This window comes from Labeo rohita, chromosome 23, assembly GCF_022985175.1.
Source record: "Labeo rohita strain BAU-BD-2019 chromosome 23, IGBB_LRoh.1.0, whole genome shotgun sequence".
NCBI classification, from domain to species: Eukaryota; Metazoa; Chordata; class Actinopteri; order Cypriniformes; family Cyprinidae; genus Labeo; species Labeo rohita.
Genome location: NC_066891.1, coordinates 2,385,018 through 2,408,166, shown reverse-complemented (window position 1 = coordinate 2,408,166; position 23,149 = coordinate 2,385,018). Strand labels below are relative to the sequence as shown.

The 23,149-nt window shown below is 29.4% G+C and overlaps 1 protein-coding gene across 1 annotated transcript in view; it reads right to left on the bottom strand.

The window, feature by feature from the left end:
- LOC127154954 (polycomb protein SCMH1) overlaps positions 1 to 23,149 on the bottom strand; it is a 36,126-nt gene that overhangs the window by 963 nt on the left and 12,014 nt on the right. The window contains exons 2-14 of the mRNA XM_051096839.1: positions 18,923 to 18,995; positions 18,777 to 18,845; positions 18,624 to 18,700; positions 18,305 to 18,539; positions 15,961 to 16,049; positions 15,610 to 15,853; positions 8,624 to 8,928; positions 8,386 to 8,512; positions 6,363 to 6,566; positions 6,108 to 6,269; positions 4,467 to 4,595; positions 4,152 to 4,361; positions 1,606 to 1,772 (exon numbers count right to left, since the gene is read on the bottom strand). Of these exons, the coding sequence (XP_050952796.1) occupies positions 1,606 to 1,772; positions 4,152 to 4,361; positions 4,467 to 4,595; positions 6,108 to 6,269; positions 6,363 to 6,566; positions 8,386 to 8,512; positions 8,624 to 8,928; positions 15,610 to 15,853; positions 15,961 to 16,049; positions 18,305 to 18,539; positions 18,624 to 18,700; positions 18,777 to 18,845; positions 18,923 to 18,995 (2,091 nt within the window). The remainder of the gene's footprint in view (positions 1 to 1,605; positions 1,773 to 4,151; positions 4,362 to 4,466; positions 4,596 to 6,107; positions 6,270 to 6,362; positions 6,567 to 8,385; positions 8,513 to 8,623; positions 8,929 to 15,609; positions 15,854 to 15,960; positions 16,050 to 18,304; positions 18,540 to 18,623; positions 18,701 to 18,776; positions 18,846 to 18,922; positions 18,996 to 23,149) is intronic.

Below are 23,149 nucleotides of genomic sequence, written 5' to 3'. Positions count from 1 at the left end.
AATATAGTAAATAAATTACAATGTTAATATAATGTTATATATTTTTTTTATATTAAACAATTTATTTAAATTAATGCTGTCAAATGATTAATCTTATGCAAAATAAGTTTTTGTTTACATAATGAGTGTGTATATATATTTATTATGTGTATATATAACTACACACACAATACTTTATGTAATATTTATATATTAGTGCTGTCAAATCGATTAATTGCGAATAAGCTAATACAGTCAAGGCGATCTTTTTAAATACCATATATATAGTATTTATTATTATTTTATAGTAAATGAACTTTATAATTTTAATATTACACTTTTATTTAAATGTTAATTTTTGAGTACCTTTTAGGTTATATCATTTAAACAACTAAAAATATTGGTATTTATCACAAAAACATTGTGGATCTCAGTTAGCATGCACATTATTCTATACTAGCTATTATACTATAATAATACTATCATTTAAACTGCAAAATAAGAGTCAAGTTAGCCACTTAAAAGAGCATTCAGCAGCAAGCAAATATTAAAAATATATTTTAATATTTATATATAATTTTATATTCTAATTAAATATTTGTATTTTAAAACTACATAATATTATAGTAAATACATTTTAATATTAATATAATATTATAGTAAAAATATACAATTCATTTAAGTTAGTGCTGTCAAACAATTAATCACGATTAATCGCATCTGAAAAGTTATTGTTTACATAATATGTGTGGGTACTGTGTATATTTATTATGTATATATAAATACACACACATGCATGTATATATTTAAGAAAAATGTTATGTTTATATATGAAAAATATTTATGTATAAAAATACCAAATCATAAACAATGAAAAGCGATTCGTAATTTAAACTGCAAAATAAGTTATCTTTAAAAAAAAAAAGTAGTCAGCTGCAAGTAAATGTTAAATATGTTTCAAATAAATAAATGTTTTTCATTTAAAATTTGTTAATTTATTATTTCATAGTGCATAGTGTTTAATTTTATTATTTTACATTTATTTAAATACATTTTAATGCATTCAGTACCTTCCAGAACTAAATATATTAGTAGTATTTACTTGGCATTTATAACAAAAACATTAAGAAAATGGAGCAGAAAATATTTATATTAAACATTATTTCATGAATAATAATAAATAATATTATTTATTGATAATATTAATAATATTAATAAAGAATATTTTTAAAATTTTTGAGAAAAAAAAAATCTGTTTATGCGTTTGACAAACGTGACTTGCGTTGCATTTAATTTTTTTTTTGCATTTGCTGGGAATCGAAAGCCATGTTCTATATGTGAGTTTCTGCACAATAAAAGCAGTGTAAAAGCAGTCACAATATTTTAATGCTAGCACTAAAGAAAGACGTTATTTTAGCAGCGCTCCTCAACACGGCCGCAGCTGTGAGTCTGTCCAGACGGAGTGTGTGTGTGTTTGCAGATGAACGTGAATCTCGGCGGTCAAGTCTAAACACAGATGATACATGTTCCCGCTCTCCCTCCCCGTCCTCCCTCACGCCGCGCTTGATTTACAGGCAGATATAAAAGCGCAGAGAGCGCGTGAAGGTCGTGCGCTAAATCACTGACGTGTTTTCTGAAGAGTTCTGCGTGCGGAGCCAGTGCCGTCGGGTCCGCGTCCCGCACGAACTGCATCACTTCCTCTATGGACCAGGAAGACGGACTCCTGCCGGGGGTTCTGGGAAGGTCGCGGTCCGCCGCCGCCGCCGTCTCGGGACCCGTGGTAGAGCTGGCGACTGGAAAGAGAAAGAGATGCGTTTGATCTGCAGCTAACGTGATTATAATAATGCGCTTTCTTCATTCGGTCTCTCAGTCTTTGTTGTTTTCTGTCTCCTGTCGGGTTCATGAGGATCTGAAAGTTGTCTGTGAGAGTTACTCTTAAGGTCTTACCGTGAAAAACAAGATTTGTTCTTCTGAAATTGTTTCATATACTACACAGTAGGCTGAAAACATATACTAAAGTGTTAACTTGTCAACACTAACATGTATTAAATAAGCATGTGTTAATGTCTATTTTGTATGATCCAGTGATTGAAATGCTTTACAAATAAAACTATTAATTAAAATGATTATTATTTACATAAAATAGACATTTGAAACCATAACGAAAATATATATATATTTTTTTTGACAATTTAAAAAATATTTTATAATTTATAATAAATTGTATACTTTTATATTATTTTTTAAAATAAATGTGTAATATTAAATGTACTTAATACCTTTCAGATTATATTAAATTAAATTAAAATCTGAGCAGTACCTGGTATTTAAGACAAAAACATAAAACATTAATGTGCACATAAATGTATACTAAATACTAAAATAATTAAATATAATAATAAAAGATTTTAAATCAATATTTCAATAATTTTTCTGATGACAATACTTGCATGATATGCAGTTAAATTACTTTTTTTTTTAATTATTTCATTGTTTAGTAATTAATCTAATTTTATAAATAAAAAATATATTATATATATATATATATATATATATATATATTTTACATTTATTTTTTATTTACATAAAAAAGCAAAATAAATTGTATATTAATTAAAAGCTTTAGCTTTATTTCTCATTTTCTCATAAAACTGAAATACAAATTAATAAAACAAATTAATAAAACTTTAACTGAAATTAAAATGGTAAATTAATTATTTCAGGCTTTATTAATTATTTTAATTTTATAAATAAAATATATATAATATATTATATATATATATATATATATAAAATTTTTTTTTTTTTATTTCATTTTTATTTACAATAAAAAAGCTAAAAAAAAATATCACAATGTTTAAACTAATTTAAAAAAAACAAAACTATAAGTTTTTGACTCTTAATTCTAATGACAACTGATTTGTAAATATAAGGGTCTCCAATGGGGTTATTATAGTTAACTAAAACTAAATACTAACTCATAAAAACCTTTTTTTGTTACTCAGTTTTATTTTAGCTTTATTTGTTTTTTGCTTTATTTTTATTTAACTTTTATTTTCATAGTTGATTTACTAAATTAAAATATAAATTAATAAAACCATATAAAAAATAAAAATTACAAAAACACAACAAAATTACTAAAACTTTAACTGAAATTAAAATGGAAACCAAAAATATAAAATTGAAATATTCAAATAGTTGCCTGATATGTAGTTAAATTACATCTTTAATTTTTTCTGTATTTTTGATTTCATGGTTTAGTAATTAATTTTAGTAATATTTTTTTTAATTTCATTTTTATTTACAATAAAAAAAGCAAAAGATTGACAATGTGTAAACTAAATTATTAAAATATTGTTTTCATTTAATTTTTATGTACAATAAAAAGCTAAAGATTCATATTCATACATTCATATTGTTTAAACCAATAAAAAAAACTATCGTTTTTGACCCTTAATTCTAATGACAGCTGATTTGTAATTATAAGGGTCTGCAACAGGGTTATTATAATTAACTGAAACTAAACCTTAACCCATAAAAACCTTTTTTGTTACTCAGTTTTATTGTAGCTTTATTTCTCATTTTCATAGTTGATTTATCATTTTCATAGTTGATATATAAAATCACAAAAACTAAAACTTTAGTTGAAATTAAAATGGAAACGAAAACATAAAAATGAAACATTCAAATAGTTGCAGTTAAATTAGAATTAAAATTTTCTGTATTTTTAATCTTTTTATTTAGTAATTAATTTAATTTTATAAACAATTAAAATATTGTTTCCATTTAATTTTTATTTACCATAAAAAGGGAAAAGATTCAACGTTTAAACTAATAATAAAAAAAAAAACAATAGTTTTGACTGTTAATTCTAATGACAGCTGATTTATAATTATAAGGGTCTGCAACATGGATATAATTAATTGAAACTAAAACCCATAAAAACCTTTTTTGTTACTCAGTTTTATTTTAGCTTTATTTCTCATTTTTACAGTTGATTTACTAAATTAAAACTAAAATATAAATTAATAAAACTATATAAAATAAAAATAAAATCACAAAACAAACAAAATTACTAAAACTAACTGAAATTAAAATGAAAACAGAAAATATAAAAATAAATCATTCAAATTTATGAATAAAAACTCTAACAGTATCTGCATGATACTCACCTTCCACTCGTCTGTGTGTCTGTGTGGGGGGGTTGGAAGCCTGTCGCCGTAAAGGTGGGCCGTTGCCATGGTAATACGGGCTGCTGGGTGGTGACTGGTAATCTGAGGTGCTTCTCAATGTCTGTGGGCGGGGCGTCATGGAATTGGAGGCGGAGTCCATGAAGCGCTGCTCCTTCATTAATCCATTCTCCTCTGGAGGAAGAGTCTCCGCTACACACACACACACACACACACACACCATAATTCTTGAGATTAATAAATGAAGCATGTAATTAATCTTAAAAGTTAATGCTATAAAGCCTTGGGCTACTGTACCTTCTGACGGGTGTGTGTCTGTGTGCAGGAGTTTTGGGGAGAGAGGAGCACAGTACGGCGGAGAGTCTCTGGAGATCCGCTTCATGCCTCTGTTCAGAGACGGACCGTCTGACAACATCTCCTCTTTAACTACACAAAAATAATATCCAAATTAATTTACTCACACCCATGTTGTTCTAAATCTGTCTGATTTACTTCTGTGGAACACAAAAGAGTTTAAAAGCTTGTCACCAGTGTTATTTTAGTATTATTTACATACCAGTTTAATATTTATACTATTACATTAGTGTAATATTAATATTTTGGATAAGCTTTTTTCATATTTTCCATTTTCATTTTAGTCATTTTATTTGCTTTTGTCAGTATTAGTAGCTTAAGTTGTATTTCCAGTACATACTTGTATAGAATTTATTAATATTCTGAATTGCCTTTTATTTTGATCTCATCAGATTTTATTTGAATTAATATGCTAATTAAATTTTTTAATGTGCTTTTGTCATTTTTGTTTTTAGTATTCCATTTACACAACTATAATATTAATACTTTTTATTTTCAATTTTCACTTAGTGAATTAGGGTTTATTGTTATATTTTAAGTTTAAATTTTAATGGTAGTTAATTTCATAATTCACTTTTATTTTATTTTATTTATTTATTTATTATTTTAATATTTTATTAATATGATTAATTTTGTTATAAATATTTAGAAATGCTATTTTATATTTTACGTTTTAGTAATTTTGTCATTTTCATTACTTTTTAGTTTTATTTACAGTATATACTATTGTAGTATTTATGAATATTTTGTATTGGCTTTTATTTTTTAACTTATCAGATTTCATTTTAATTTTTTGTATAAAATTAGATTTCTTTACAATTTTGATAATTTTTTAATGTGCTTTTGTCACTTTGAATTGGTTATTTTATGCCATTTTGTATATTTTATTTTCTAAATTTGTTTTTTTAGTAATTTTGTTATGCACTTGCCATTTTTATTAGTTTTTAGTTTTATTTTCATATATATATACTGGCTTTTATTTTTTAACCTATCAACTAGATTTCATTATAATTTTAGTAAAATTAGATTTCATTAAAATTTTGGTAATTTTTTTAATGTGAATTTTATTTTATTTTAAGCATTCATTTTAATTTTATTTTTATGTTCAGTATTTTTGCTATATTTATGTCATTTTTATTAGTTTTTAGCACTATTTATTTTATACTATTACAGTATGTATTAATATTTTGAATTAGCTTTTATATTAATTTTTTCAGTTTAACTGTAGTTTTAGTAATTTTATTTTTTTGTAGTTAGTTTTTTTTTAGTAATTAGATTTTTTTGTATTACTTATATACTGTTATAACATTTATGAACCTACTTTTCTTGTTATATTTTCAGTTTTCACTTTAATTGCAATCTAGTTATTTTATTAATATTTAATCATTTATTTTTAATAATAAATTATTTTAACTGTTCAATTTAACTGTTTTGAAGCAATCTAAGGCTGAGTAAATGAAGAAATAATTTTTTTTTGCTAAATTATTCCTTCAACATAAACATTTCAAAAATGAATTTCAAGTGACTCATCCCAGCATCAGAATAGCAGACGATCTTGTGGCCAGTCTGAGCCCATAAATGTACCTGATTTAGCGCGGTCGTAGGTGTTGTGTGGACTGAACGGTTGACTGCTGAACAGATTATCACACTGCAGGTGTCGACACACCCGCTCCAGGAAGCGCAACACGAACCCGGCGCTCGACGCTGATGGCAGCTTTACCAACCGCTTCCCACCATCTGTTCGGACTACAGAGACAAACAAAACAACACTTCACTATTCTGAGTCTTTTCAGATCATATTTTATCAGTTTTATTGTTAAATAAACTGCTTGCCCGTACCTCTGACCACCTCTCCCGTGCCGCCTTGGCTTTGCAGGCATCCCAGAAGTACTTTGGGCTGGTACGCACAGTCCAGACAGGCCTGAACCGTCTGCTGCAGAACCAGATTCACCGCCTCTGGCCCGAAGTGATCCGGCAGTCTCTGAACCTGCTTACGGTCCAGATGTGGGCCGCAGTTCCCGTGTTTGTTCACGTACACGCACACTGATGCAAACAGACAGGACAGGCAGGTGTAAACACTACAGTACAGAAACACTATGACAGAATGCATTAAAACAGATCCGAATGGATTATTGAGTTAATGTAGTCTTATCACAGTGGATATATTGTCTGATTATTATGGTCATACAGTCTGATAATTGCGGATATGTAGTCTGATTTCTGCAGTTACTGTATATAGTCTACTTATTGTTACACAGTCTGATAATTGTGGTTATATAGTCTGATTACTGCAGTTAATGTATATAGTGTACTTACTGTAGTTATACGATCTGACAATTGTCATATTGTTTAATTTACTGTAGTTATAATGTCTGATTATTGTGCTTATATATTCTGATCATAGTGGTTATACAATCTGATTATTATGCTCACACGGTCTGATAATTTTGGTTACATAGTTTGATTTCTGCAGTTACTGTATATGGTCTACTTGTTATGGTTATACTGTCTGATAATTGCAGTTATATAGTCTGATTACTGTAGTTATAATGTCTGATTATTGTGGTTATGTAGTCTGATCAAAGTGGTTATACAGTTTGATAATTGTGATTACATAGTCTGATTACTGCAGTTAATGTATATAGTGTACTTATTGTGGTTATATGGTCTGATAATTGTCATTATATAGTGTAATTACTGAAATTAAAACATTTGATTATTGTGCTTATATATTCTGATCATAGTGGTTATACAGTGTGATTATTATGATTATACAGTCTGACAATTGTGTTTTTATAGTCTGATTACTGCAGTTAATGTACATAATCTAATTATTGTGGTTATACAGTCTGATAATTGTGATTTTATAGTCTGATTACTGTAGTTAGAACATCTGATTATTGTGCGCATATATTTTGATCATAGTTGTTGGGTAGTCTGATTATTATGGTCTATGTAACCACAATCAAAATTGTGGTTACATAGTCTGAATATGGCAGTTACTGTGTATAGTCTTTTTATGGTTACACAGTCTGATAATTGTGGTTACATATTGTAATTACTGCAGTTGATGTATATAGTCTTCTTATCATGGTTATATGGTCTGATAATTGTGGTTATATAGTCTGATTATTGTAGTTTTAATGTCTGAATATTGTGCTTATGTGTTTTTAGTGGTTATATAGTCTGATTATAATGGTCTAAAAATTGTGATTACAGTCTGATTACTGCAGTTACTATATATAGTCTACTTATGATTATATAGTCTGACAAATATGCTTAAAGTCTGATTATTATGTTAATTTAGTCTGATCATAGTATTGTCTGATTATTGTGGTTTTTAGTCTGATAACTGTGGTAATATAATCTGATCATCATGGTTATGTTGTCTGTTTACTGTGATTATGTAATCTGATTACTAAAGTTATATATTCTGTGTGTGGTTATATAGTCTGATTATTGTGGTTATTCAGTCTGATAACTGGTAGTATAATCTGATCATTTTTATATAGTCTGATTATTGTGGTAGATAACTGTCATTAACTGTCATCCTGTCTATGTTGTCTCATTATTTTGGTTATGTAGTCTGATTATTGGTTCCTATGGTCAGATAATTGTGGTATTGTGGTCTGATTACTTAACTTCTGTAGTCTTCTTATGGTTACATAGACTGATTATTGTGTTAAGTAACTTCTGGTAATATAATCTGATCATTGTGGTTTAGTAGTCTGATTTTTAATGATTATTCATTGTCATTATACAGTCTAAATATTGTAGTTATGTAGTCTAAATACAGTGATCTGATTTCCTCTCTTTTGTAGCATACTAGCAGTTATATCTGTAAATGAGCTCATTTTAATACCAGTAGACACCACAGATGAGGGGGATCCCAGAGGAGAGAGTCCATCGCTGGGCATCTGAGTCATGGGCACCCTGGAGTCTGAGCTGGCTGCTATAGACATGGTGCTCTTGAGCAGTCTGGGCTTCCTCTGAGGAACAAAAACACAATCTGCTTAAGTATTTTGCCAAATTACACCCTCCACAACCTTATCACATGTGACAGTTCCTTATAAATCCACACAGAAGTCCTTTAATGCTACCTTGCTGCCCGGTTTAGGTCCCCTCTTCTTGTATGAATGCAGGGAATGCTGGGAGATGGGTGTGGTTTGGGGCGTGGCTTCTCCTTGATCTTCTGTGTCTTGGCCTGCAGTGGAAGCGGCCAGGGCTTTCAGCAGCGCTATGGTCTCGCTTTTCGGCCGCCGTCCCCTGATGCCCTTCCGCACGGGGAGTTGAGGAAGAGGAGTCGGTAGACGGTAAGGAGATGGCATGGTGCGCCGGGGTGGTTTGGGGATAGAAGAAGAGGACGAGGAGGAGGAAGGCGTAGGACCCGGTTTTGGAACAGTGACTGCAAAAATGGAAAAAGTAAAGGAAAATTTAAATAATAATAAAAGAATGCTTATGTAGTCTGATCATAGCCATTATGTAGTCTGATTATTGTTGTTATATAATCTGATTATTGTGGTTACACAGTCTGATAATTATGATTACATAGTCTGATCATAGTAGTTATACAGTTTGATTATTGTGGTTACATAATTTGATTACTGCAGTTATATAGTCCACTTATTATGGTTATACAGTCTGATTATTGCGATTATATAGTCTGATTATTGGGTTTATGTAGTATGATCATAGTAGTTAAATAATTTGGTTATTGTGGTTACATAATCTGATTACTGAAGTTACTATATATAGTCCACTTATGTTTATTTATTCTTATTACTTCAGTAACTATATATAGTATACTTATTATGGTTATACACTCTGATTATTGGGGTTATGTAGTATGATCATAGTTATATAGTTTAATTATTGTGGTTACATAGATTACTGCAGTTACAATACATATTTTACTTATGGCTATATAGTCTGATTATTGGTTTTAAAGTCATTTTATGTAAAGCATTTGGAATTACCATTGTGTATGAAATGTGCTATATAAATAAACTTGCCTTGCCTTGATTACTACAGTAACTATATATAGACTACTTATGATGGTTATATAGTCTGATTATTGCGGTTATGTAGTCTGATCATAGTAGTTATATAGTTTGATTATCATCGTAACAATTCGACTACTGCAGTTACATAGTCTAATTATGGTTATATTGTCTGATTATTAGAGTAATTATATATAGTCTATTTATGGTTATATAGTCTTATTGTAGTTATGTAGTCTGATTATAATAGATATATAGTTTGATTATTGTGGTAACAATCTGATTACTGCAGTTACTATATATAGTCTACTTATGGTTATACCGTCTGATTGTTGTGGTTATATAGTCTGAGTACTGGAGTAACTATATATAGTCTACTTAGGTTATATATCTGATTATTGTGGTTACATAGTCTGATTACTGCAGTAACTATATATATACTACTTATGGTTATATAGTCTGATTAATGTGGTTATATAGTCTGATTACTGCAGTAGCTATATATAATATACTCATGGTTGTATGGTCTGATTATTTTTTGATTATTGTGGTTACATAATCTGTGTATAGTCTACTTATGATTATATAGTCTGATTATTGTGGTTATATAGTCTGATCACTACAGTTACTATACATTGTCTACTTATGATTATATAGTCTGATTACTGTGGTTATACAGTCTGCTTACTACAATAACTATATATAGTATACTTATGGTTATATAGTCTGATTATTGTGGCTATATAGTCTGATTACTGGAGTAACTATATATAGTCTACTTAGGTTATATAATTGATTAGTGTGGTTACATAGTCTGATTACTGCAGTGACTATATATAGTCTACTTGTTATGGTTATATAGTCTGATTACTGCAGTAGTTATATATAATCTACTTATGGTTATGTAGATTATTGTGATTACCGCAAAAGTCTGATTACTGCAGTTACTGTATAAAGTCAACTTATTTTAATTTACAGTCTGACTGTTGTGGTTATATTGTCTGATTATTGGGTCTTATGGTCTGTGATTGTTTTTATAGTCTGACTACTAAAGTTCTATAGTCTACAGGTTGATTATGGTGGCTCTGATTGTTTCATGAATCTGTCACAATGTAACAAATACAAAGATACTGTTAATGCATGTTTTACATTTTAATGTTGCTGTTTCTTTGATATTTATTGCTAGAAAACAGGGCTGATGTTCCACATTTTAGTAACAAGTGTTGCAAAAACTGCAAATAAAATGCCTGCATTTAAAATGAATATAACATTCAGAACAGCTCATAAAATATTTGGTAAGGCCTCCATTCGTTAAATACACAGAAGCCCTATTTTGTAGTGTATCTGTGGAAAGTACCTGACCAAACACACATACACACACTTACATCTAAACACATCCCGTCCTTTAACACACAGTAAGTGTGTCAGTGTGTGGCTGTGGATATGAGTGTATGTTTACCCTAAATAACTCCAGTATAACTAAATTAGAGGGAGCACGGGAGAAAAAAGCCCTTAAAGAGTTCGCCAGAGATCTGAAACACTTGTACTCAAGCATATGGCAGCGATCACACAGACAGGCTTGAGTTTCAACATGACCCACTACCCTACACTACAACAACACCAAAAAAACAAGTTAAAAACATTACTACTGTAATTGATTGCAGTGATCAAAGCCGAATTTTCAGCATCATTACTCCAGTCTTTAACTATCACATGATCCTTCAGAAATCATTCTAATATGCTGATTTGCTCAAGAAACTTTTCTGATTATTATCAATATTGAAAACAGTTGTGCTGCCCAGTATTTTTGTGGAATCTGTGATACATTCAGGTTCAAAAGAACAGTATTTATTTAAAACTTAAAATCTTTTGTATCATTATAAATGTCTTTACTGTCACTTCCAATCAATTTAATGCATCCTTGATGTTTAACAGTATTAAAAAACATTAAAATGTTGGTTTGTCTGATTTGTGTGGGTTTCAGTTAAACGCTTTTCTCTACTTGTTGGTCTTTACTGTAAACACTCTCACCACTTTCCTCTCCGCCTGTCCCGTTTCTCTTGTTGTTGTTCGTTTTTTCTCACAGATGTGTGTTTTCTAAGTGTGCGATTTGTTTATTTTCACACAAACTCTCGAATCCCTCCTGACCCATGCGGCTCGCTTGCTAATTATCTCATTTACGCATAATTACTTGGATGGGCTACAAAAAAACAAACAGCGCAGGTCATTCCATATTATCCGGATCCAAAACAAATCCTTTAAACAAATGTCCGTAATTCGCAACACAACATGCGGCGCGGAATTACAAACACTGCAACACGAGAGCCGGAGGTTTGTATAATTTAGGAAAAATTTCCTGCAAACTCAAAATGAATTCCAGCTGTGGCCGAATGAGCATTAATGCAAACGCGTATATCATCATCTAAAGCTCAGAATGACTCCATTTAAAACACCAGATCTGGATTACATCCCAGCTAATTCATGAATTCAGGTATGTTTTATTTTACAGAGCATTAGAAGATCATTCTGGATTCTGTTCGGTCAAAGTAACTGTTTTCTAAAACCTGTCATTATTTTCGAGAGCCATTCTTAACTTGCAACTCTTGATATATATACTGCATATAATATCCTTGTTAATACGTAGATTGCTAGTATGCTATTTTTAAGGTCCACGTGTGCAATTGAAAAGATTAAATACGGATCGCAGGCCTGAAAACCCGGGCATCCGTGCTTTACTCAATACAGCTAGCAGCAGTCGCTATTATGATAATTAATTATTCTTAGTTAGTCCTAATTAAATCATTAGAATTCAGAGTGAGATTGTTCACAGCAGTGAAGGCGGGGTCATTGTGCGGGTCGTCATGACAGCGGGAATGATTGACAGCTGAACTGTTTTGTTATTGTTACTAAAACCATTTAAAAACACGTTTGTTAGTTAAAATAAAGCTGAAATAAAGTAAAATATAAATATATGCTTAAGCTTAAATGAAAATTAGAAATGCTGACTTGGCCATTACCCAAAATAAAATATGTATCATTTGAAGTAAAAAAAAAAAATGTATATATATATATATATATATATATATATATATATATATATATATGTATAAATAATAATAATAACACAAAATAAAATGACTACAATGTAAACTACAAATAAAAACTGAAAATATAAAAATAAAAGCATCAACTTCTTTAAGCTAAATTACTAAAATGACCAAAACTAAAATAGAAATATATTTTTAAAAAATCATAAAAATGACAAAATCATAAAACTGAATTATTTAAATTTAAACTAAAATGAAAATAAAATATAGGAAAATAATTCAAAATTGTAATAAATATTGTAATAGTAAATAATAACACATTAAATAATTATTTTTTTCTTAGGAAATAATCACTCTTTGAACTGTTTTGTTATTGTAACTAAAACCATTTAAAAACACTTTTGTTAGTCAAAATAAAGCTGAAATAAAGTAAAATATAAATATAAGCTTAAGCTTAAAGGAAAATTAGAAATGTTCACTTGGCCATTAACCGAAATAAAATATGTATCATTTGAAGTTAAACAAAATTATAAAAATGACAAAATCATAAAACAGAATTATTCAAACTAAAATAAAAATAAAATATATGAAAATAATTCAAAACTGTAATAAATATTGTAATTGTAAATAATAACACATTAAATGATCCTTCTTCTATTTCTTAGGAAATAATCACTGGAAATAGTACTCACTGTTTTGTTATTGTAACTAAAACGATTTAAAATATATATTATTTGAAGTTCAACTGAAAAAAACAAACATATATATATATATATATATTTTATATATTTATATATATATATATATATTTTTTTTTTTTATGTATTTATTTATATATATATATATATATATATATATATATATAAAATAAAATAATCACTCTTTATTTTTAATCTAGCAAGCCTGAAGAGGTTTGAGTCTACATACATTACAGTAGAACTAAATTAAGATGCATGAGTTTTAAAAGCTAAAATTGCAAAGAGACACTTGAAAAAATAGGTAAAAGAAATACACAGCCTTGATTTAGACCAAAGGAAAAGTGCTTTCATCTCAGAAAAGCTTCCTCACACAGCGGTCATGTGATTCCTGAGGGTATTTTATAAGTGAACTGTGGAGTTTCAGAGAGCTGTAGCGCCACCTGCTGCTCACACAAGCTACTATTTAATTACCTTTATTTTATAGGGCAGTGGAGAGCACAGGAGTTGTTTTAGTATTATTTATAAGCTACAATAGTATTTGCAATATTTAGAACTAGCTTTCATTTTTGTTTTTAATTTTTTTACTTTTTAGTACTTTTATGTGCTTTTGTACTTTTGTTGTAGTGTTTTTTTAATAATATATCAATTTATCTTTTTTCCCATTTCAGTTCTATCAGTGTAACACTTCCAATTTACATTTTTCACCTAAAATTTATATTTCCTTTTATTTCAGCTTTATTTTATTTCCAAAATTATTACTGCATTTACCCCTTTTTAATAATTAAAAAAATGAGACTTTTTTTGAGATTGCAGATTACACATGAACCACACCGAAACACTATGATGAAGAGATATTGATCATTTCAATATTAAATAATTTCAATTTTAAAAATATAGTTTTGTATAAATGTTCTAACATATCATCTGAAATTTAAGAATTACCAGTATTTACCCTATTGAAATGATAAATGAATGGAATTTCATTTCCTCTGAATTTGTTTTTGTAATTTTTATCATTTTTTTTATATATATATATATATATATTTCTTTATTTCAGTTTTAGCTTTAGTTATTTTAGATAAATTAAATCAAAATAATAAATGTAACTAGTTGAAATAATATCACTGAGATACTACTAGTTTTATTAGTTTTTATTTTTAGATTTTTTGTTTTAATTGCAGTATTTTTAAAAAAAAATATTATTTTTTTTGTTATTGTATAGTTTTTATTAATTTTATATACATGTTTTGTTCTGTTGTTTTTTCTTCATTTTTATTATCATTATTATTTTTTTTTTACATTTATTGTATCGTTTTTTATGTCAGTTTTAGTTTTAGTTATTTTAGTACATCAAGCTAAACTAAATGAAAATAAGAAATAATATCACTGAGATACTACTAGTTTTATTAGTTTTTATTTTTATATTTTTTGTTTTAATTGCAGTATTTGTTTTTCATTTTTATTGTTTCTTTTTGTTATTGTATAGTTTTTATTAATTTTATATCATTTTTTTGTTCTGTTGTTTTTTCTTCATTTTTATAATATAATTTTTTTTACATTTATTGTATTGTTTTTACTAATTTTTATTTCAGTTTTAGGTTTAGTTATTTTAGCACATCAAGCTAAACTAAATCAAAATAAGATATGTAACTAGCTGAAATAATATCACCGAGATACTACTAGTTTTATTAGTTTTTATTTTTATAGTTTTTATTTTAATTGCAGTATTTTTTTTTCATTTTTATTATTTTTTGTTATTGTATAGCTTTTATTAATTTTATATCATTTTTTTGTTCTGTTGTTTTTCCTTCATTTTTATTATACATATTTTTTTACATTATTTTATCATTTTTACTCATTTTCATTTTAGTTAAAGCTAAACTAAATGAAAATAAGAAATGTAACTAGCTGAAATAATATCACTGAGATACTACTAGTTTTATTAATTTTTAGTTTATAGGTTTTTATATTTTCTGTTTTAATTCCATTTTTTTTTTCATTTTTATTATTTTTTATTGTACAGCTTTAATTAATTTTATTTACATTTTTGCTGTAGTTATTTTATTACATCAAGCTAAACTAAGAGAAAATTAGAAATGCAACTAGTGAAAGTTTATTTAATGTTATTTAATGTTTTTTTTAAAATGTTTTGATGCTTTATTTATTTAAATTTTATTTAACCATTTTATTTTATTGTAACATAATACATTTAGTAAGTAAATTTTACAAAGAACAAAGTGACATTGTTTTATGTTTTTATTTTGAGTTAACTATAATAGCCCTGCTTCTTGTCTTGATTATAGCTCTAGGATCATTCAGCGATTCTGAATTGATCACTCACTGCTGTTTCCGGGCGGCTGCAGGCTGTGTTTGGTGACGGCGCACCAGCCCACGGGGAAGATGTCCCTGGAGTCATAGCGGCACCAGTAATCGAACGCCCCCCTCCAGCCGTCAAACATCACAAACACCTCTTCCCCCTTCACCTCGCCGATGGTGGCCGGACAGATCAGATACGGGTTCTTCTTGTCCACGGCCTCCAGTTTCATGCCGGGCTTGAAGGCGTTCTGGGGCGGCCGCAGCGGCTCCTGATGGAATTACAGAACATCAGTGTTACGAAAACCTTTTAATGTGATTGCATGATGTAACGCTGTCATCCGCGTAAATTAATTCTCTCTCCGAGGAGGTTCAGCACCTTTTTAAACGCCGTGGCAGGTGCTATTTCAGCTCCATTAAGGGTCCTCAGGAGAAACATGGGCCACGACGAGGCGTTCATCCTGAATCCTGACAAAAGGAGGAGGAGAGAGATGCAATTATTATCTGTCATTCTGCTCGCATCTGATTATATTCATCTCAATCAACAGACAAAGCAGAAGACGGGAAACCAGCAAACAGGAAGCCGAAGGCAGGTAAATTTAGAGATGATGTCATTTCCTGCAGCAGAACGATATTATAATTAGCTAACCGTAAAACCAAAAATACCAAAAAAAAAAAAAAAAAAAAAATTTAAAATAAGTGTAAAAATCAAATAAAATATGAAAAAATGTGCTTGTTTTTATTTCAGTAAGTGATGAAGCCAAAATTTCTCATTTTTATTTAGTTTATATATATATATATATATATATATATATATATATAATATTAATAATATTATATTAAATATTAATAAATACTAATTAAAACTGAAAGAAGCTGAAAGTAGGTGACATTAGAGAAAAGAGCTGTTATTGTTAACTAAAACTAAATGTAGTAAAAAAAAATAACATTTACATTACTTGAAATAAAATAAACATTAACAGGAATAAAACATAAAAACAAAACTTTTGTCTTGTTTAAGATGAATACTAAAATCCTAAATAATTTAAAAATCAATTTTTCTTCATCATTTAGTTTTACTTGTAAAACTGAAAGTAAAACTGAAACAAATATAAATATAAACTAAATAAAGATTTTTAAAAACTGTCAGAAATGACTAAAACTAAAATTGCATAACTGTAATTAAAAATGTAAATCTTGAAGTGCTACAATTACTACAAGTAAAACTGAAATAAATATAAATAAAAACTAAATAAACATTTAAAAAAACTGACAGAAATGACTAAACTGCAACAAAATTGCAAAAACTAACTAAAACTAAAATGAACATGAAGAAATAAAATGAATGAATATTAATAATACTAAGGAAGTAAAAAAAAAATATATATATATATATATATATATATATATATATATATTTTATAAATACTAGTAAAAACAGGAAGCTAAAGATGGGCAACATTAGAAAAGAGGATGCAATTAAATATAAATATTAAATTAAATTAAACCTAAACTTGTTTTATTTCAGTTGGTTACAAAGGCAAAAAATTTATTTCTCTTTATCATTTAGTTGAACTTAAAATATTACAATTACTACAAGTAAAACTGAAATATGAATAAAACTAAATAAACATTTAAAAAAAACTGACAGAAATGATTAAAATACAATAAAATCGCAAAAACTAACTAAAACTAAAATGAACATGAAGAAATAAAATTAATGAATATTAATAATACTAAAAAAGCAAAAAAAAAAAAAAAAAGGCAAAACTTCTCTTTATCATTTAATTGAACTTAAAATATTACAATTACTACAAGTAGAACTGAAATAAATATAAATAAACTTTTTAAAACTCTGTCAGAAATGAATAAAAAACTAACAAAAACTAACTAAAATGAAAATGAACATTAAATAAAAATATAAATAAATACTAATAAAAACAGAAGGCTAAAGATGGGCAACATTAGAATATTAATTAATTAATATTAATAAAAACTAAATAAACATTTTAAAAAAACTGACAGAAATGACTAAAATGCAATAAAATTGCAAAAACTAACTAAAACTAAAATAAACATTAAGAAATAAAATTAATTAATATTAATAATACTAAGGAAGTAAAATAAATACACACACACACACACACACACATATATATATATATAAATACACATAAAAGCAGGAAGCTAAAGATGGGCAACATTAGAAAAGAGGATGCAATTAAAAATAAACATTAAATATTAAATATTAAATATTAAATAAAATATAACCTAAACCTAAACTTGTTTTATTTTAGTTGCTTGCAGAGGCCAAATTTCTCTTTATCGTTTAGTTGAACTTGAATAACTAAAATGACTACAGCTAAAGCTTAATTAAATACAAAAAAGAAATTACAAAAAGAAATGAAAATGTTTATAACACAACAAAATGACCAAAACCAAAAAAAATGAAAACAGAAAATATTAAATAAATCGTAATTCAAAATATAAATAAAGACCATAGTGTAGTAATGACACTAAAATAACACTGCGTCAGACCTGTGGACAATTATTAAGCTTTGGACGTGACACGAGGCAGACAGTCCCTTTGAACAGCCGCCTCATGGAAATGACACGCAGCCAAATCAGTCGCTATATTTGGCCACAACGCCTATTAATCATTAACTCATTCTTTCAGACGCCTGCTCTGATCAGCTGTGGAGGGGAAGTGACATCACTCGTACCCAGCGGCGGCTGCAGCATGTCTCCGTTCTTCTCGCAGGTTCCGATTGGCTGGATGTCGGCGGAGTCGACCAATCGCCAGAAGTCGTTGGTGCTGTCGCTGCCGTCCAGCCGTAGGCGGAGCCTCGCGCCCATCAAGCCCATCACCGTGGCGATGCAGGTGGAGGTGGAGTTACGAGGGTCACGAGCCTCCAGCTTCATACCCACCTTGAAGTCGTTGGAGGGAGGAATCCGCGACTGGAGAACAAACACTTCTTGTGAACATACTGTTGCATTTGCATTCAAAATGACGAGTCCTGACGGGTTTTACCGACGTCTCACCTGTTTAAAGCAGCTGGGAGGAGCGGGAACGGACGACGTGTCTTTCAAATACTCCTCCCATGTGAACGACTCCATCACTGCAGCGGAAAAACACACAGGTGCTTTATAAACTCATTACGATCACACACGCCACTTAAAGTTCAGAGTCTTTACCTTTGACTGGTCCAGGACCTGTGAGAGACATGCTCCGGCTCGCTTTGTCCTTCTTACTGTCCTTGTGATCTGGAAAAGACAAATTAAATAGGGTGGATAACAAATTCAACAGGTGAATCTTGTGTAAAACGTTTCTATTCTATCACCTTTCAGTGCCGTTCGGACCATGTTGAGCATCGGCTGCTGTGTGAACGTCCTGCAGGGATCCGAGCAGTCGATCTGTGAGACACACAGAGGTCAATCTGTCAAACGTCTTGCAGCAGTTTGTAAAATATCATAATGAGTGGAGGAAGGTCAAAATGAGTCTCTCAAGTGAGATACGCTTCATACAGTAGCAGAATGCACAAAATTATCCCTAGGTTTTAATGCTTGAATTGATCCAATATTTAGAAACGGGTCATCAGAAACGAATTAAAAAATAAATTAATTAATTAAAACAAAATAAATAAAATACTTAATATCAAATTAGGTAAATAAAAGTTAAAAAGAATATATATAAATACAGAAAATAATACATAAAGGAAAAAATAAGATTAAGGATTACATTTTATTACAAATAAATTATATTTGTTTTATCAAGTTATTTATTTCTTTGCTTATTTTCCTAGTGTTTATTTATTTAATTTTTGCAAGGTTGGTCCACCATACATGAGGCATGAATTTTTATTGCATTTGTTTTAATATAATTAATAGTGTGTATATACACACACAGCAAAAAAAATGTTTTTAACATTTATAATGATAATAACTAATCAACAATAAATTATAATTAAGCACCAAATCAGCATATTATTTCTATTAAAACAGTAAACAGATGTTTTAAATTGTTATTTAAATTTTACAATATTACAGTTTTTGTTTGTTTGTTTTTGTTTAGTTTTACTGAATTTTGATATAATATATACATTTTGATATCTATTCTATTTTGGTATAATAGATTATACCAAATATATACAAATATATTATAACACAAACACATATGATGCTTGAGGAAGCAAAACACAATTTTAAAGATTAATTTTAAAGTGTGTAAATTAAGTTATTTTTTGGGGAAATTAGCTTAATTGTGGTAGTAATACATATGAAATCAAATGCCATTTTGTTTTTGTTTATGATCAATCTTATAAAAGATAAAGGATGTAGGGCCCTATTAAATCCCTTTCATTTTTTCCAAATTTAAATGTTTCATTTTTCTTTTAATAAAAAAAAAGAGAAAATAATAAAAAAATACCAATAAAAAAATGTGATTATTTTAAATCATGAAACTTACACAATTTAACACCAATTTATAAAAGTTCAACAAAAATTACATTTTTAAGGCGCTATGATATGGTTTTTCCCCCTTCAAAATCAGTTTAATTTTTACCAAATTCTGTGTTTTCCATCAATTTCCTGGATTCCAAACAATGAATTTATGTCTTCTTTTTTTTTCAGAAATACTGTGTTGTCTACTTATATTTTTCTGGCAAATAAATTCTGATAAATAATTTTTCTGGTAAATATTACTAAAAAAAAAAATGTAATAATAATTGTATTAGTAATAGTAGTACTATCATTACAAATATAATATCAGTACATACATTTTCCAAGTTAAACCAAACTTTTATTTTGACAGGTTGCTGTGAAGACCGAGACTGAAGAACAAACACTCAGTGTTAACATACTATGAATGATTTTGACAGGTCTGCATTTGAAATAACTGATAAAGAATTAAGTTATCATTCATCTTTTTTTTAAGACCTTTAAGTTTCTGTTTGTATATGATATGACGATAGTTTTTCTCAAAAGAAACGGTAAAATGCTCATGAAGTGACTCTTAGGGAAATTCTAGAGGTTATGTTTATGTATTCCTGTACTCATATATTGAGGCGACACAGGCGTTTCAGTATGCGTTTATTAAATGAAACTGCACGTCTGTCCCATTCATTCACACAGAGAGAAGCAAAACACGTAGGTTCGTATTAGGGCTGTAGCTATCGGGTATTTTAGCAATCAAGTATTCTACCGATTATTCTGTCGAGTAATCGGATAAGAAGTCATTTTTCTTTATTAAAGAGCAATACTTAAATATACAAGAGAAAATAAGATAGGCTTCTTAAAATAAACCACTAATTTGTTTTCTTTTTAGAAAAAGTAATATTTGCTGATATTTTTAGTAATTAATTGCTGAAATTGCATAACCATGAAAACTAAACTCATTTAATGCATTTTTTGCCAAATTACCTTCAAAATGCAAGTACAAATATATATGAAGAGTTCAGATGCAAAAACCTCTAAATCCATCTTTTATATTTCTTTAAAATTAGCATTTATTTCTTTTTTTTCAACCTAAAACGAATGCATAAATCAAGAAATTAAAGCATTTAGATGTACGTCTATTTACACACTATTTAATTCAGCTCAGTGGGACATGAATAGAGGTCGAACGATGTATCGGTTTTGCCGATTAATCGGCACCGATAGTTGACTGGCGGAACTATCGGTTATCGGCAAAAGTCCATGCCGATAGTTTTTTCTGGGTTGGGTCCGTTGCTGGAGTGGCTGAGAAGGTTGTCATTATACAGCAAAGTCCCTATAGTCTTTGTTATACAGTACTAGAGCGGCCACTAGTGGCGGAAATCACTGATTGCACCTGCCGTTTGTTTAGACACGTGACACTGCGCGCTGCACAGAGCGGGACACTGCAAAGGCGGATTTAAAACATCAACGAAACAGTGTGCACAGTATACTGTAGCGCATGTTTAATGTCATTACTAGATGCTGCATTAGTGGAGAAAGGACAGCAGTACTTTTGCCCGTTTGGTGATCAAAAGCCTTGTAGACAGCCACTTGAATTGAACGCAACCCGTCCAGTGTGTGTGATAGCTGATACCGGATAGCTGCGAGTTCTTCTAGATGCAGCGTTGCTCTTTTGCCCGTTGTGTGACTAACATATTTTTATATTTTGATTAGATAACCACAAATGGTCTAGAATAGAAGCAGTTAAATAGTGAAAGTACACAATATCCATATGTATGCAATTTCAATACTGTGGTCTTTGTGTAGATATTTAAAGATGGCCATCTTTAGCTTGATTGTTGATATAATGGTAGTACTTTACAATATGAGTCCATTTGTAACATTAAGACTGATAAAAGCTGTAGTATAGAAGTATTGTTCCTTGTTAGAGTGTGTTAATTTCAGCATTTACTGATATATTTTAAAAAAATGTTGTTGCTTTTGTTAACATTAACAAAAGAGCACTATTTATTTTCCGTTTGGTATCCATTTTAAACACTACCGGTTGATTAATCAGTATCGGCCAGTGTGGTCCAACCTAGTTATCGGTATCGGTAAAATCCAACATCGGTCGACCTCTAGACATAAATGCATTTAACTTGCAGTATGCACAAATGCATAAATAATATTTTGTTATTACAAAACACTGAATACAAAAAATACATGTATTTTTGACTTTTAAAATGAAGATACTTTAAATGTGAAATCAATACCGCCAGTAGGCGTCAGCAAGTCACTGTTAAGTAAGTGAGCCATTGCCATTGAACTGGATCATTTAACGGATGATTCAACACCGTCATGTTGCTCAAAGGCGCAAAACAGTGCTGTGGCTGTGTTTGTAATGGTTATTTGTTGGTGAAATAGAGAAAAACAGGCAATATGCTGTCTAAAATGTAAGTCTTTTAATATTAACTTGTTTATTGATGAACTGTTGCATAAAATCAGTATCACATTTGTGATCATGCTGAGGCTCTTCATTTGATATTGACTAACTTTCTGTGTCACAGTGAGAGAATGAGACAATCAACATAAATAGCACTTAGTCTTTCACAAAACATAGCTAACTTGGGGACATCATACCTAACCACCATTAATTTACGGTCTTAAATATGTCCAGCGTTTATCGGTTTGTGCGTCAGTAATAACGGTCCGTGGGGAAACACACAAATAATTTGCCGAATTCGAGTTACTCGAGGAATCGTTTCAGCCCTAGTTCGTATTTCAGTGTTTCCCCTGCCATTATATTAGGGGGGCGGAGCCCATTCATAAAAACGGAATTTACTCTATAGCGCGGGATGCTGCAGAATTCGTCAATTTTTGGTTTAATAAATCAAAAGTAGGTCTCTCACTTAATTCGAATCACTATATGGACTTGTGTCTGTGAATATAAAAATGCAACAAGACAGTTTAAATATGAATCCTCCATGTTCTGCTTGGCTCTGTATGAATGAATGGCGGAGACGCGGTTTTGTTTACTACACAAATACTGAAGCACACGTGACGCTCGCGGTGATTTTCGGCCTCTGCGTTTCATTACATGATGACATAAACGCATGAACTTAATCTCCAGAACTGCTGCGAGAGTCACTTCATGT